The 16,733-nt window shown below is 38.0% G+C and overlaps 2 protein-coding genes across 6 annotated transcripts in view; one reads left to right on the forward strand and one right to left on the reverse strand.

Annotated features, from left to right (window-relative positions):
* IMPG1 (interphotoreceptor matrix proteoglycan 1) overlaps positions 1-5,049 on the forward strand; it is a 118,344-nt gene extending 113,295 nt beyond the window's left edge. For 3 of the 4 annotated variants that reach the window (XM_067467761.1, XM_060752940.2, XM_067467760.1), the window contains exons 16-19: positions 157-321; positions 423-604; positions 912-988; positions 2,806-5,049. In XM_067467761.1, the coding sequence (XP_067323862.1) occupies positions 157-321; positions 423-604; positions 912-937 (373 nt within the window). In that variant the 3' untranslated portion in view covers positions 938-988; positions 2,806-5,049. The remainder of the gene's footprint in view (positions 1-156; positions 322-422; positions 605-911; positions 989-2,805) is intronic. The other variant, XM_060752943.2, reaches the window with a different exon arrangement.
* Positions 5,050-7,053: 2,004 nt separating this feature from the next.
* The window catches only part of MYO6 (myosin VI), a 157,653-nt gene continuing 147,973 nt past the window's right edge, over positions 7,054-16,733 (reverse strand). The window contains exons 31-33 of one of the 2 annotated variants that reach the window (XM_060752936.2): positions 15,073-15,099; positions 12,901-13,122; positions 7,054-12,031 (exon numbers count right to left, since the gene is read on the reverse strand). In XM_060752936.2, the coding sequence (XP_060608919.2) occupies positions 11,832-12,031; positions 12,901-13,122; positions 15,073-15,099 (449 nt within the window). In that variant the 3' untranslated portion in view covers positions 7,054-11,831. The remainder of the gene's footprint in view (positions 12,032-12,900; positions 13,123-15,072; positions 15,100-16,733) is intronic. The other variant, XM_060752937.2, reaches the window with a different exon arrangement.

Consider the following 16,733-nt stretch of genomic DNA (forward strand, 5'->3'; position numbering starts at 1 on the left):
CCAGTTCCTTTTGAACATTGAAACTCAATGAGGATGTATTTATGCACAGGGTTTCTTGGTACATGGTTTCTCATGAGTTATGAATTTTGGCTTTGCACCCTTTACTCTCTTTTTTTGACATATACCGCTTTGCTTTCCTCTTCCCCCATATTTTAGATGCCCAGTACATAGAAACAGAGAGCGTTGTTCAAAATACACTCCAGCGCCTATCCGATCCAACATCTCCAAAGCTGTGATGCTAGGCTTATTGTGCCTTATTTTTCTGTTCATCACGTTAATAATTAAGTTGCGAAGGAAATGCAAATGCAAGACTAATGTGGCGTAAGCAGCTCAACCCTTTCTGTTACTTTATTTCAAATTTTGACCTGTTCATGCTGCAAACAGGAAACCTTACCATAAAACCAACATCTTCTACTTTATAGAGGCCCTCCTCTCAGCCCATACAGTCCAGAGAATGCTGTAAGAATTAATCCCGCTTTTGATCACGATGAACCCATCAGTAGTTTTTGCCGTGGGCCATGTAGCGTAAGTGCTTGCAGCAATTCTTCAGAGAGCAGTGATCAAGGGACATTACAAAATAATGAACACACAACAGAGAACGGAGGTAAAATGCATGCACGTAGCCCTCCTCCTCTTCTTCTTCCTCCTCTCCAGAATATGTCTCCTCTAAATCGTAAAATTCTTTCCTGTCCCATCACAATAAACTTTATCCTTACCTTCGGTATTCCAGGACTAAACATAACTAATCCTCACTGTCACTAATCACCTGTAACATACATCTCTGTAGCAGGATGCTTCAGTTAGTGAAGATCATCTGATGAGCCTTCTGCATGGTATGTCTGTACTCGTTTCTTGGTCTCGTGTTGCCACATGTAGCAAGAAGCAAACATATGTCCTTCTTTTCTTCATAGGCCACCAGACGCAGAGCAAAGACTGACAAGTTAGTGTATGAAGCCTCAAATTCCAGCCACAACCAGAGGATCTAAAGGTTTGTCATCGTGTATGTGTCTGTCTGTGTGTGTTTGTAAATTGTAGTATGCATTCCTGACCATGGAAGAAAATCCATCATTAAAAAAGGTTATAATTAACCTGAACAAACAGCTCTCTAGGAATCTGTGTCTGCCAGAGCAACTCTAGGGTCAACTTCCACCAGAAGGATTCTCTTTAAGACTCTCAATGTTCAAGCTGGAGGAGTTAGACATTCCTAGAAAGATCTTAATCAAATCCACGAATAATCAAATTTGCAAAGGTAAAACCCACAAATGAGGGACTGAATATAATTGTAATTTTACAGTCATCTTTGAAAGCCTGTGATGAGCATCTCAGTTCCATTAATGATGCATTTCTGAATGGAAATACACTTTTTAAAATACTCGATATCAGAGAAAACAATGTTTCATGACACATTAGTGTGCCAGTGCAGTGTGAAAGTGTGTCATGGTAAGGTAGAATTTTTAAAAATTCCTGAACATATTTATATATGACTACTCATAAATGACAAAAGCTTGAAAATTTATATTATTATCTTATAAATCATATATTTTTCTAAAGAGTTGGAAGAGACCACATGGGCCATCTAGTCCAACCCCCTACAATGCAGGAAAAGCACAAAGGTTTTCATGAAATATGTTGTGTCTTCATACATTTCATTATTACAATGTTTGTATGTGTCCGTGCTTCTTATAGGGTGTTGGTTTAACCTCCAGTTTGCTAGTAAAACTGAATTATTATGTCACAAAAGGATGCATGTCTAAAGACTGTATCACCAATGTTTGGAAAGTTCTGATCTATTTTGTCACAAAAACTTGTTCTGCAAATGAAACGCCACCAAGAGCTTCAAAAAGCTTGATACGAGTTAAAAAGAAGGCTATATTCTATTAGAGAATAAATTTAGGAGGCCTGAGATTCCACTCTACATTTCAATTTGTGAGTAAAATGGAGGGTCTATAAATATTTTCTAGGTGTGGTGGAATCCTAAACTTATAGCAAATCTGAAAAAGTTGAGAATTTTACGTTGACATGGATCAGAACTATGCTATTACATTACACTGATGGGTGAAACAAACAATGGACAGAGCTAGGAGGACTAATTTAACAAGCTTATTAGGCTTGTCCGCAGAATTCGTTTCTTCTGTTTTCTCCATTTCCTTCGGTACTTTGGGAGCCTATAATGGTAAGAGCCCTCCAAGTACAAAAACGAGAGCAAGTGGGAGCCGATCTCAGCTTCTCCTCTGCTTTTCAACATCAGTTTAATCTTTTTTATTAAGAACTTGAAGCTCCTTAAAGCATGCGCGCCTGCCTTCAGCGTCTCTCCTCTAGAGTAAGAAACAGCTTTAAGAACTTGTTTCCTTTAAATGCCCTTAAAGGAAGCAAGGAGTGCGTGTGGTGTGCAGGCCCGGGAGAGAAAGCGTACACGCCTGCCTGCAGTGCATCTCCTCTAGAGAAGAAACAGCTTGAATGCCTAAAATGATGGGAAGGAGAGCCTGGGAAGCCCCCCCCCCCCTTAATAACGCATAGTTAAATTCTATTGAGTCAACTGATTTGATTTAATTTAATGAGCATTTAGGTCACGGTGTGTAGGTGAAATTCTCCAACTTTTCAATGAAAATCTAGGAAAACAATTAAAAGAGAAATATCTGTATATGAGATTTTATTTGAACAGAAATCTTAAGGGCAAGTGGAAATACTTCAGTCCAAAAATTAAGTCTTTCCAAAATGGCTTTTGAATCTGTTGGTTAAAACCTTTTTTTAAAAACTCTTTTGATAGGCTTTTTTCTTCTTTTCTTTTTCTTCTTTTTTCTTTAGCAAGAGGACCTCTTGTGATATTCACTCACCAAAGAAGTCTTTGAGAAGAACAGCATCAAAGACTTCAGAAGGCTACCAATCTATCCCCCGCCCCCAATAAAGGCAAAGAACACTTTAACTGAAGTTTATTTTTGCTAAAAAAAAAAAAAAAGTGGCTGCACCTACTGTCCTCAGAACTGCTGAATTTCATTATCTGTAATACAAACTATCAAAAATACAGTGCTAAATGTATTTAATAACTGTACAGTGTTTATATAATAAATATTTTTGGTTATTTTTAAGCTTAGATGCAGATGCATAAGTCTGTGCTGGAAATGTTAAAACGTATGGTATTTTATCCCAAATTCTGAAAAGGGCAGCAAAGTGGCTGATATGTATACTAAATAATGGGGAAAGAAATGTGTTAGTAAATATTTTATGTGTAATGACAGGAGGTGCATAATGCAGAGATTGAAAGCTTATTCAAGGTGTGCAACATGATTTTTGATAATGCTTAGTTTCTCAGCCAGTTATTAGGCTTTAGTCTTAGTACTCAATGATACTCAATAAAATAAAACAGATATTACAATAACTATTCTTCTTTAACTGAAAAGAATGAATGTAGGTCTCCGTAAAATATCATTTTAAGAATTAGCCTGTATATTTTGCATTGTGTATAAGAGGATATGCATTTGCTATTACCCAGACTTTGGAGATAACAGTGTACCCTCACTTATCGCGGGTGTTTCATTCCAGGACCACCAGCGAAAAGTGAAAATCCATGAAGTAGGGACATTATATATGTATATCGCATTCAAGAGTGAGGCAGAAGCGAGGAGACATTTAAAAGCACCACACACTTTTTTTTTGCTAGCTTACTCTGCTTTGCTTTGCAATTGCTCTTGACTGGCTGCCTCTCTCCTGAGGGGAAGGATGAATCCCCCTTCCACACTCCATTGTTGCCAGGAGGTGGGATTAGAACGCCGCTCTGGGCAATGGCAACCATTCATAAACTGGGAGGCAAAAAACCCACAAAACAGTGAGTCTGCGAAAAGTGAACTGCAAAGTAGCGAGGGAACACTGTATTGGGTTGGGGAAAACTGCAACAGACCATGTACAATACAGGCTTCACAATATACCAGAACCAAAACACATAATGTACAAGACTTCTTACCAAGCAGCATTCAGGCACATCTAGTATGTTGTTGTGGTTTAAACTATAGTACTATACAGTAAACACTACACAAAAGGAACAATCTATTCTGCTTTTAAAGATTAAGTGCTTGGGGTGCTTGAAACGAAGTGGGTAGAACCAGGAAGAGAGATACATGTTAGAGGTGCTGAAGTGTATCTGTATTTTACCAGCTCACTTCAGATGTTCTAAGGAAGCAAAGAAAGAGGCACAGCTCATACTACACTTCCTCTCCGTCTCTGTTTGTACAGAATGTCCAAAGCCACAATACCTTTCAAGTAGATGTGCTTAGGAACAGAGCTCTAAGTGGCAGTATTTTACTGGGGTTTAACATTGCTTACTTCCTTACTGAAAAGCAGGTGTTTTACTTCCATTATCAAGTGCATTTCTGCTCTGGGTATAATCCATGGTACCCCGAACCATCTCCTTCATGTGTGCTTTTAGGTATTACAGCTTATCCAAGCAATAAAATGGTTAATTGCTTCTAAGATATGTTTACTATTCAGAGCCATTACTCGTAAAAGCTGAGCTAATCTTTATCTATTTATTTTTCCGTGATGTTAAGAAAATTGCCTACCAAGTTACATTCCCATGTGGCTCATAGATGTTGCATTTGAAGTAGTTGTCCCAGACGCTGGTGGACATTTTTTTATTTTTGAGTTGAGTTTACAGTGCTTAGTGGTATAATATTTCTTATGTATAAATGAAGAATCTTGAAATCACTGGGGAGCCTACATGGAAGCCAAGGTACTGTTTCACAGCTTAGATGACATTTCTAGGAAATACCTGCAGAGACGTCCCATCTCAGACACACCAGGCATTCCTGGTGGCTGTAGAAGTTAGACTTCTCAATGTAGTCACTATATTTTCACTTCAAAACTGTTTTTTTGTATGTGTTTATTCATACCAATTTCTACTACCCAAGCAATAGTAGTCATTTTTACACTTTAGTTTGAATAATGAAACAATTGTTCTTGACTATAATTTACCAATATCCAATATAAATTACCAAATATCTTTGCTGGACAAGAATGTTTTCTATTTCAATAAAACAATAAAATTATTTAACTGGACTTTCGCGTAAAAGCCTTGTTTCTATTCTGTTCCATAATAATTATAATTTTACCTATAGGTATCATTGCCATTACCCTCCTGGTACCCCTATTAATCTACTCACATTTGCATGTTTTGAACTGCTAGTTGGCAGAAGCTGGGCCTAACAGCGGGAGCTCACGCTGCTCCCCAAATTCGAACCTGCGACCTTTCGGTAAGCAAGTTCAGTGGTTTAACCCACTGCGCCACCTGGGGCCCCTACACACCCACAAATCACATCCAGCCCCACTTCTTCTTTAAAGTGAATAACAGCATTTTTCTTCCAACCACGAAAATCTAGAAAGGTGATGACGGTATTTTTCTGGATGTCTCCAAAAAAGAGCTTAGTGAGCTACCTCCTGGAGATGCCTTAACTGGAGTTTCAGCATTGAATGGATCCCCTTCTAATTATCTGACTATGATCTTGTCTACAAAATCAAAACAAACCAACTGCAATTTAGATTATTTTACCCCAGAGCTTCTCCATGGCATGACAGCTACCCATAATATATTGCACCGAAACTGTAACATACTCCACATTCAAAAAAGCATTTTTATTTCTCATTCTCCACCATTGCTTTCCTTTCTGCCCAGTTGTGACGCTGTAGCAGCCTTCCTGGCCAAACAGCTTACCAAGAGAGCCCTGCTAGTGAAGCTGCTTGCTTTGGTATCAGAACAAGGTCTCCATCCATGTGATCAATGGTTAGGAGGAAGCCCAATCAATCCCCTTATCATTTCTCTCTGTTTGGTGGGAAAAGCACCAGCCCCAAGGAGAATATCTGGCAATGGCAAATCATGTTGGAGGAAGCTATTTGGTCAGGAAGACAGAAGCCGCAATCCTAAAGAGAAAAAAAAAAAGCTTTAGGAATTTCCCTCACCACCACTCCATCCACTCCTTTCCAGTACAATCCACAGTGAAGACTTTTTACTCCCTGGGCTCAGCTAGGAAACAGATAGAGGCCCCAGTGCTATTTATTAACAGGGGACCTTTAATATCACAAAGCATACATCCCAGCCGAGCTTTAGTACAGCTGGTTAATCACCAGCAGCAATAGATCACACCAATCGAAAGGTTGGCAGCTTGAAGCCCGGGCCGGGGTGAGCATCTGACCTTCAATCCAGCTCACTGTCCACCTAAGCAGTTTGAAAACAGGTGTGAGATGTGAGTAAGGAAATTAGGCACCGCTTAAGTGGGGAGGGATTTTACGGCACCATAAAAAAGAAGTACCAGAAAATGACATTGTTCAAAGGAAGCAGGAAGTCTGTGATCAAGGGCTGTTCATCATAGAGTAACAACACACACACACACCCTCCCGTGGCCAAAATCGAGCACAACCTCCAGGATGCTAAAGTTGGGGAAAAAATGCTGACATATACTGTTGTCTGTCCTGTCTGTTTAACTGACCTGAATGTTTGTCAAGTATGTGTTCTGTGATCTGCCCTGAGTCCCCTTCGGGGTGGGAAGGGCGGAATATAAATGCTGCAAATAAATAAATAAAACCGGGCATTTAAAATGTTCTGCTTCTTCCCCTCACAATCTGTCCCACCCTTCTCCCTCAAAGCAACCCCGATCTAGATGGATACACATAGCAAAACACAGTAAAAGACCAAAATTTCTTGGAAACTGCAAAGCATGAAGTGAGTCTTGGAATTTCACTTTAAAGCCTCAAAGACCACTGCTAAAGGGGTTGTACATCGTGTGCCATGATCAAGGCAACTATGAGATGAACACCATTTTTTAAATCTCTGATTCTAAAACCAGCTTGCTTTGAAACATTTCACAAACAAGTCCAAGTAACAACTTCACCTTATTTCTAAAATGTTTCCTTTCTCATTATGAACTAGTTGATAAAACTCATTTGAAAAGAAGCTGGTATTCCATTCCTTTGAAACATGCTATGTATATCAAATTGGAGGAAAAGCAAATTGAGTTTTCACAACTCCTCCGCTCATTCCCATTCTTTCTTAAATAAATAAAACTCCAGTGAGATCAGCAGAGTAAATTTATTTTGCAGCAATTTTCAGTACATAATTAAGGTCATTTGACAAACTACTTGAAATGGTTTAGGAGGAAAAAAGCAAGAGATTAAAATAGATATAATTAAAGAAGATGGATGGGATGGGATGCTCATGACATTGTGCTGTTTTATGAAGGTCAACAGATGTGCAAGTTTTAATTCTGTAACTTTGACTGCTGCATCTTGAGACTTAGGCTAAATTCAGATCTGCATTTTCATCATCACTTGGCTGCAATCAGAATGTGGCGGCCTCTACATGAAAACAACCATCACAGACCAAACACTACAAGGAGATCTTTATATCACATTAAATCCCCTCAAAACAAAATGTGTCACACATTCAGGATTAATTAAATGATATACATACATTTACCAGTCAGTCTTCCTGGGGTTTTCACATCAGAAAGATCATGAATATGAAAACAGCAGGAAACATTTTGTAGTTCCAACTTATACATTAAGTCCTACTGAGCAACACACCTTTGCTATTAATTTTCATGCTTAAATGTCAAGTGGGATCATATGGAAGACATGAGATGCAATATTCAGCAGCCCAACTAACCTCAGTGTTAGTAATGTTAATATGACATCTCATTTAAGCGCTTCTTATTTTGTTTGATGACCCACACCGTAGCTCATTTTTCTTCATAGGCAGATGCAAATGAACACATTTCCGCAATTATAAATGCTGTACACTTCAATAAATCACAAAGCATTCCCCCTTTTGGAAACTCTTATAGATAAATACAATTATAACCCAAGAAGGAAATTAAGTGAGAAATGTGTACATTTGACCTTTCTCTTTTTACTTGTGGTGGCACTTATCAATTTTTGAGTTGTTTTTAAGTGGCCGAGATTAGTGGGAACCATCCCACAAAAGAAGCAAGCATATCCAGCTCTGCACAAAAATCAGTTGAAAAGATTCATAAGATATACGGAAATGAGAAGCACTGAAGGACTGGGAATGCATCCCTCCCTTAATATGAAATTCAGAAAAAATGCTGTACCCAACATACACAGTAATGTACAATTCATCAATGCCTCTCCAATTATATTTGCTCCCTTCCTTAGACACCAGCACCATATAAATGACAATTAATCCAAGTGAGGTAACAAGTACCATATCAAATAATGAGCTATTGAAGAAATTCAGAATTTCAGCTAAATTTGATTTTAAAAAACAATCATCGAAAGATCTGAACTAACTAAAGTTAGTATGATGGAAGCAACAACGGGAAGAAATGTGGCTTAATTCTAAAGTTGACTTTCCTAGTTGATTTTGCCCTCCATGCTGCATTCTGACCCAAATGAAAGGAAAACATGAAGGTGCTGTATCTTTTGCTGCTGAACATGCTTCCAAAGAGGAGATTGAGCTACCTTTCCCCTCCACCCTTGCTTCGTATTCATTTGCACCTTCCTCCAAAGCTGAAAAAAAAACCCCACAAATACAGTACTCAAAAAATCTTCTGCAATTTGGCCCAAAGTCCCACTTAAAACAAAACAGAAGGCCCAGTTAAAGGTAAAGGTAAAGGTAAAGGGCCAACTGGGCGTAACCTGTATGGAATGTATTATCAATAAACAGAATGTACTAACTAAAAAATAAGACACTGGAATGGTAAGAAAAGGAGATTTGTGGAAAACAGAAAGCAAAGCTTGTGTGAGCCCACTTAAACATGCCTTTCTCTGAGGGCTTATCTATTGCCCAACTCAAAAATCTTTATTACGGTCATAGACCAGCATAAGGAGAAGTGGGGTACAGTCTCATTAAAGCATTGTACATTAAAATCTAAAAGGCTATTGCTAAAGGATATAATTCACTACACCATGCACAGGCAATGGACAAGATGTACGTTGGACCCCTGTAAACTTTCAAATGTGAACTATTGTGAGTATTCAAGCTTCAGGATTCCCAATGTGCTACACTATTATTCAGTACACTGCAAAGAGCAAAAATGCAATAGGGAGGTTAAAGACAGTGTGAAAGTGTTTATGCAGGTATCTTCACAAGGAAAAGGTATGTGTGCCTGTCAGACATGGCACCAGGCTTAACTAACTATATCCTGTGCCAACCATTCATACATGTCCCCAATCCACCTCCTATCAGTCCATATAGCCAGTGGTTCCCAACCTTTGGTTCTCCAGGTGTTTTGGACTTCAACTCCCAGAAATCCCAGTCATCTGATCAGTTGTTAGGAACTGTGGGAGCTGGAGTCCAAAACACCTGGAGGACCAAAGGTTGGAAACCACTAATATATACCCTGAGAACAAAAAGGTTGCCTGATCCTATGGCCTGGACTTAATTCTATGTTATTCATCAAGGTTTCTAATGTACTAATTTATGTTTTAGCAGAAGTTTTTATCTAGTACTAGTTCACCTTTAGCAGGATCATCTGAGGAGAAATGTGGATTTCCAGGAACAAAATCCCAGTGAGAGAAGTCCTGTACATACGTAAGTGTGTTGCAGAGCTGAGTCTTCTTACTGGATGTAGATGTTCCAGAACTCATGAACACACATGAACTTGGACCTTGAGAAATGATCCAAGTGGAGTTCCATTCACAATACTCAGTGGGATGCCAGACTATTTAGTTTTGTATTTACTCTGCATGGGGACAAAAAGCCATTCCTGAGAGTTGTGGTGCCTTGGGGATGGCATACAGTGCAATAGGAAATCAGAGCTTAAGATGGTGTGAAAGCAGAAATCAAAACTTTCTTGATTAGGAAAAAATATTTTCTCCTCTTGGAAAAAGTCTTTAGTTACAACCACCGGTTCTTAATGTTTTATCGAGAATTCCTATGCAACTTCTGATGGATTTTGAGGGTATATACAATCAATAAACAGTTAGGGTAGAATCAGATTTAACCTAGTAATGCCAAAGCTAACTACATCAAGCATTTGCTTGTTGGACTTCAGGTGGATCTGGGAAGCCATTTTATCAATGTAAAGATGGGAATATATGACCATTCCCAGGACCCCAAAATGTGTTCAGATAACAAGGGGGTCATAAATATTAAATTAATAAATTAAATTGGCTATAACTTATACAACACAAATAGTATATTTCCGCCAGCAGACATGTGGTGGCAGAAGGCAACAAAAAGAACTCTTGAAGGTTTAAAAATCAGAGCCTGGAAATGTAATTTGTTCTTTCTGAAATACAAATTAACGGAACGGAATGAAATAATTCCCAAGTATAGTCTGTATCATTATTATAGTCTCGATTATTATAATTTTTTTCAAAAAACTACAAACAATGTTGTTTTATTTCCCCAAATCTCCTAATATTGAGATAAAACCCAGGCTTAGTTGGTTGATATGAACAAGCAATGGGAGCCATCCATTAATATCAAAAAGGTAAGTTAAATCTGTAGGAAACCAGTAATTATTATACTTTAAAAATTTAATTACCATCAAAGGTATCATGGTCAAAAAAGAACAACCTATGAAGTCTGATATTGGGAGATTAGCTCTAGAAATAATCTGCAAGATTAGATGAAAAGGTTTATTACTTTAATGCTATGAAGCCAAGTCGTCTGAAGAAGAGCATCATAATTAGAAATTCCAGTGCTGTACCACTCATCAAAAGTATGAAAAGAGTCTGAGAAAAACCACCTAATCCAGGAGGATTTCATGAAAGTACAAAGAAAGTACAAAATTCACCTTAGCATACTCCAATCAGGTTCTCCATTCTCATCAAAAATGGAAGCTGTTTCCCTTATGCTTGCAGTTCTAACTGTATTTAGAGATATATCATGGGTACTATTTGTGAAGGAACATCTAACAGACTGATAAAGAAAAGATTTCTAAGAAACGTATGACAGAAAAAATAAAAACAAAATTACTTGAAGGAATTCATATTGTAAAAAATAAAAGTTGCTTACAAAAGGGAAACACACACACACACACACGAATTCAGCTACTTAAATATGCACCAAAAATGTTCAGTATCTCCATTATTATTAACGTACTTCATACAGAACTATTCTGCTTTCATCAAGTGAGCTCCTGCAGTCTACTTAAGAGACATGTCAAAAATTGTTTTTTTCTAAGTGAATGCATCTATGTCAAACAGCTTTCACAATCTGCACATGCAGTCTTTCATCTTATAAAAGTTTGTTTTAACTTCTGAAGAAAAGAAGTTAATTTTAAGGCCTCACAATTCCAGTTAGAAGACGCAATATTGCCTTCGTGTTACACTAAACTCTCAACCCAGCGCCCTCCAGATGTATTGGATAGCAATGCCCATCATCCCTGGCCTGCTTCATAAGGGCTGACAGCAGTTGTAGCCACAAAGATCTGGAAGGCACCATGGTGAGGGACACTGTGCTACATTACCTCGAAGAAATTTAACATTCTGAGTATTACAAAGGAGGTACTCTTTAGGAAGGAAAGACAACACAATGTAGTTACGTACTTAGCTCCTGATAATATGTTACTCTACATTACAGTATTATTAGTGTTATGAGAGATGCTATATGAAAAAGAGTCAATGTATGAACAAAAGCAAACCAGATATTTCACTGAAACAAATGCTTAGAACCAAGGAACTAGTGAATTAACTACACACACATCAGAAGTACAAATTGAAAACCTCCACATTAATAAAATCTGTTTATATTAAATATCTCTATATGATTATAGACTGCATAAGAGTCCTCTGTTACTCAGAGGCACCATTTCCCTTTATTGTTAAGGTGGGAGAAGGTCTCAAAACACCAAAGGTGAATGTGCAAAGTGACTACGTATTTATTTCAATAGGTTCTGCAACATTGCCGTTGCATAAGTAGGCCGAGCTTGTTTGCTCTCTATTGCATTTTGAAGATACTGGATTCCCCCACAGCGCTCCCAGATCTCCTCGAACTGCCTCGGCAAAATCTCAGCCCCACGCTTCCGAGTTAAGCCAGTCTCTTCAAGATTCAGCTCACACATTTCCATATCGTCTTTGCCTACAATGGAGAAAAGATGATATTTCACAAAGGGCACCTTGGGTTTCTAGTGTCTGCAGCACTGAACCAAAACAGTTATTTTAGATAAGAACAAATTTCACTTTAGAGACAGGCTCAAGGGATTAGGAATAAAGCAACAGTCTTAAACAGGAATGATTTCCATTTAACATATTGTCTGAGAACCACAAGAAGTGTGTATATGTTCACAAATAGCTCTTTGAGGCAGTAGTTCAACTCACTACTGAAAATCCTGCACCTAGAATTAGGGACCCATCTGTGATGTGAAACAAAATACTGAGCGATAAAAAGCCCAAGCACGGAGACATTGTTTAAAGAGCAAGGAATGATAATTCCTAATAGGACCTGGGAAGGGGAATTGGATTGAGACTTCCACTATCCTTTGCCCCTCATGACCAAAGATGATAGAAGTTGCAGTCTAGCAATGTCCGAGGACCGTGTTTCTCACCTACTTACAGCTACCATAGCTTTATGAAGAAGAGCAACATCTCTACATTTAAAATTTAAGTTTTATTTCCTGAATATTAAGTTTAAAGTTAGGTTGTTTTATACTGTTTGAAGTGTTTGGTTCTGATGTAATAATCTTTATATGTCTTTTCATTGGCACTGAATGTTTGCCATAAATGTTGGAAACCGCCCTGAGTCCTTTCGAGGAGATAGGGTGGTCTATAAATAAAGCATTATTATTATTATTATTATTATTATTATTATGTATATTGTCTTGGATATAAACACTGAACAGAATGTGTAGGAATTCAAAGAAAGGTAACTGATTGCCTGGTTCGAAACCCATCATGTGGATAGCTAGCATGACATTTTAATTTTAAGACAAAACCAAACCAAATACAAACCGGCCACTAGCAAGATGGGTGGCTTGTCAGGATGAAGCTCCATCTGACGTGCAATCCACGGTCCATCAAAGTGGGCATACCACCAACCTTTCTTCTTGTTCTGGGGATCCTTGTATTGGTCTGCTGGACGGATGAAGGGAATACGGAAGTAACGCTGTTGTCGATTCACTTCAACCTCCTGTTGCGGCCTTGCAGCTAGCTGACTTGCTGCATTCTGTTGAGCTACAAGAAATAACAAGTGTAAAAAAAATCTGCAGCTAAGCACCAAAATCTCCCTGTAGTGCCATCATTTGTTGTTGCTGTTATATTTATTTATATGCCGCTTTCTCTCTCTTAAAAGAGACTTTTTTGTTTTAATCTGCAGAAAGCAAAAAAAAAAAAAAATGTTGGTAAATACCACTATAAATTCTGAGGGCAGGGAAAAAAAATAAAAATAAACAATTTCTTCCAATTCCCATTGGACCACAGTTTAAAATAAAGTAGCATTTAAAAGTTCCTGATGCACTCATATAAACATTTTCATCTTCACTAAAACCTGCTAGAATTATCTATGGGCCCCGCCGCCTGAAAATATTCCACAAAGGAAAAATAAATGTAAAAAGCAAACCTGCATTTTGCCATTTTATATAGGGACATCATTTTACTGTGCCACTGTATATGATGGGACTTGAGCGCCCACTGATTTTGGTATCCATGGGTGCAAAGTAGTCCTGAAAGCAAACCCTAGTAGATCCCAAGGACCCACTCTAGATTAATTTATTTTGTTTGCATACACCTAAGAAAGAAGTATTGTGTGACTTCAAAAGTAGCAGTTATAAACTTCAGCTTATTATGATTAACTAACACAAAACACAGTTGCGTAATTAAATACAATGGAAACAATTATTAGCAAGTTGCTCTAATTGCAAGCCAATAGAGCATTATGTAGCAAATGCAGCTTTGGATTTGGGTTCAGGTAAAATGGAGGAAACCGCTGTCTGATCAGATTTATAAATGTCCTCTTCATACCTACAGACAAAATGTTTGTAACTATGAACAGAAAGAAAAATGTGCACTGCTCTCATAAATACTGAATTTATACATGTAGTAATGACAACTGTTTAAGCCCTCAATAGAATGCAGAAATATGTCCCATCATTAGTATAATTGATGAATAAAGTCAGATCTCTGTAAAAAGAAAATAAGCAAATGAGGAAAAAGACCTTTTAGGAAAAGACAATATCTACTAGGTTTTATTCCTAATTACTTGCCATTTATCAATCAATCTTTACAGCAAACATAATTTCAGTTGCTGTGTGCCTTGAAGTTGTTTATGATTTATGGCAATCCCTGTCATGGGGCTTCCTTAGCAAGATTTGTTTAGAGGGGATTTGCCTTTGCCTTCCTCTGAGGTTTAGAGTGTGACTTCCCTCAAGGTTAACCAGTGGGTTTCCATCAATGAGTAAGGATTCGAACTCTAGAGTCACAGTCCAACATTAAACCACTATACAGGAAACATTACCATGGATAATATTCTGGTTGTTTTTATCTAGAGGAATTGAGAGTTCTGTTTAATTTTAGTTGAATCACTTGACCTGAGAAAGGATTTAATCAATCTCTGTAAATTATCTCTATGTACTCTGTGACAAATGAAGGCATTGGCTTCTCTAGTGTTTACAAGTGGTGAAGCGTGAGGTCTACGAGTTAAGGAGCCTTTTCAGAGAATTAGAGGGCGTCTGATAGGTCTTTTTTCTCATTGTGGTGCACACCTGCACTCCCCAATTAAAAATCAACTGCACAGTGAACCAAGGGTCTTCCGTGTAACACAGACAGTAAGCCTCTTTTATACTGAGCCCATTAAATGTTATTTTTTGTTCTGAAGGTTAGTTCATTAATGACAACGCTGGTGTTTTGCTACAGGTATATATGGTGAACAATTGGTATACAGATTTATAATTCGGAGTAATGACTCCTTCTTGCAAAGAGAACAACATCTCTAGGATAATTTTTCCATCTTCTTCAGTCACTGTTTCTCCACCACCAGCATTTCTTAAGCACTTTTAGACCACTTTTTTTAAACAAAATAGATATTGATTTACAAAAGCATAGCAAAACACCATTGTGTTAGTAAAACAAAGCCTAAGTTTCCCCAGCCTTTAAAATTAGCTGAAAGATTCCAGCTCTCCCACTTACTTGAGTTGTTCATAAATGGAGCAAAATCTGCAAACAAACATTTGATACTGAAGACACCAGATTTTTCAACCTCATCAATGTGGAAAAAGTAACATTTTCAACAGTGCAATAAAGGGCATCATTATTAGTACTCAACTAACGAGACTGATATGAAATAGGTTAGACATAAGGCATATGTTGCATGATTTGAATATCTGGCTTAGGTTTCACTTTTTCTCACTTGCAAACCAGGTCAGAAAGTTTTATAGAAGAGAGAAAAGTTTGTTCCAGATATGGTATGTCAAAAGTAGCTTAATGGTAAACCATAGCTATCTTGCAAACCTGCAAGAAGTGAAACATATGTGTACAGGAAGACAGGCAAGGACTAATCTCTGCTGGTCTCAACTAACTTAGTTTAGCCATGACTATGTCATGGAAGGAGCCCCCGTGGTGCAGCGAGTTAAACTGCTAGGCTGTAGAACTTGCTGACTGAAAGGTTGCAGGTTCAAATCCAGGGAGCGGGGTGAGCTCCCGCTGTTAGCCCCCGTTTCTGCCAATCGAGCAGTTAGAAAACATGAAAATGTGAGTAGATCAATAGGTATCTCTCCAGTGGGAAGGTAACGGTGCTCCATGTAGTCATGCTAGCCACATGACCTTGGAGGTGTCTATGGATAACGCTGGCTCTTTGGCTTAGAAATGGAGATGAGCACCACCCTCCAGAGTTGGACATGACTGGACTTAATGTCAGGGGGAAACCTTTACCTTTATCTTACTATGTCATGGAAGATAGGTTCTCAATTGTAATAAGTGCAGGATGCCTTTGGATAACCTTTGAAGGGGGCAACAATGGGACAGGGCAATTTTCCTTGGTTCCTGCTTTTAGACTTCTCGAAGGTTACTATGAGAAGACAATTCTGGAGCTACTTAGCTTATTTACTTAGATCTTAGCATTGGTTTTATGTCAGTGTAGCTTTATATTGAATCATTCTCCAAACTATATACTTTCCTGAGATCTACTGAGACGAGGTAAATTAAATATAGTTTAAAACAAATGAATCAAAACAAGGAATAGATAGACTTGGGGTCTGATCCAGTATTCCCAATGCTATTCTGTAGACTTAAAAAAATATGGATGGACAATATTGTCCCACTCTCCTTACCAACAGTTTATGCTAACTCTAGTTTGTCCTGCCTTAGATACGCTAGCAGGACAACCTGCTCCATAAAGTCTAGCCCCTTTCGTAACTCTCCTCTAATCCGTAAACATAACTAAACTCCTGCTGCGTAGAGATGCACAGTTTGATATTGTTGTGTTTCCAAAAAAGGATGTTCCAATGAATGCCTCATTCAACAAAATATCTCCCTACAATGGTTCAAAGAAGGCTTAGATCCTTAGCCCTCTGAAACAGCAAAAAGAAATCTCAACCAACAAGGAAAAACTTTTCTCTACTTCAGAAAGTTTTTTCCCTAAATGAAACAAATAGGCATCTTGCACAGATATGTCCATCATAACTGCAGTAACTGTGAAATGATACAGAACTTGTAAATTATTAAATGTGGGAACATTGTTATCAGAAGGATGCATTCATTAAATATAACACAAGCATCTGGTAATTCTTCTCTCTGCAGAAACATTTTCTTTCCATTTGTTTAGTGCTGACAGCAACTGGCATAAAAATTAT

The sequence above is a fragment of the Anolis sagrei genome, chromosome 1 (assembly GCF_037176765.1).
Source record: "Anolis sagrei isolate rAnoSag1 chromosome 1, rAnoSag1.mat, whole genome shotgun sequence".
NCBI classification, from domain to species: Eukaryota; Metazoa; Chordata; class Lepidosauria; order Squamata; family Dactyloidae; genus Anolis; species Anolis sagrei.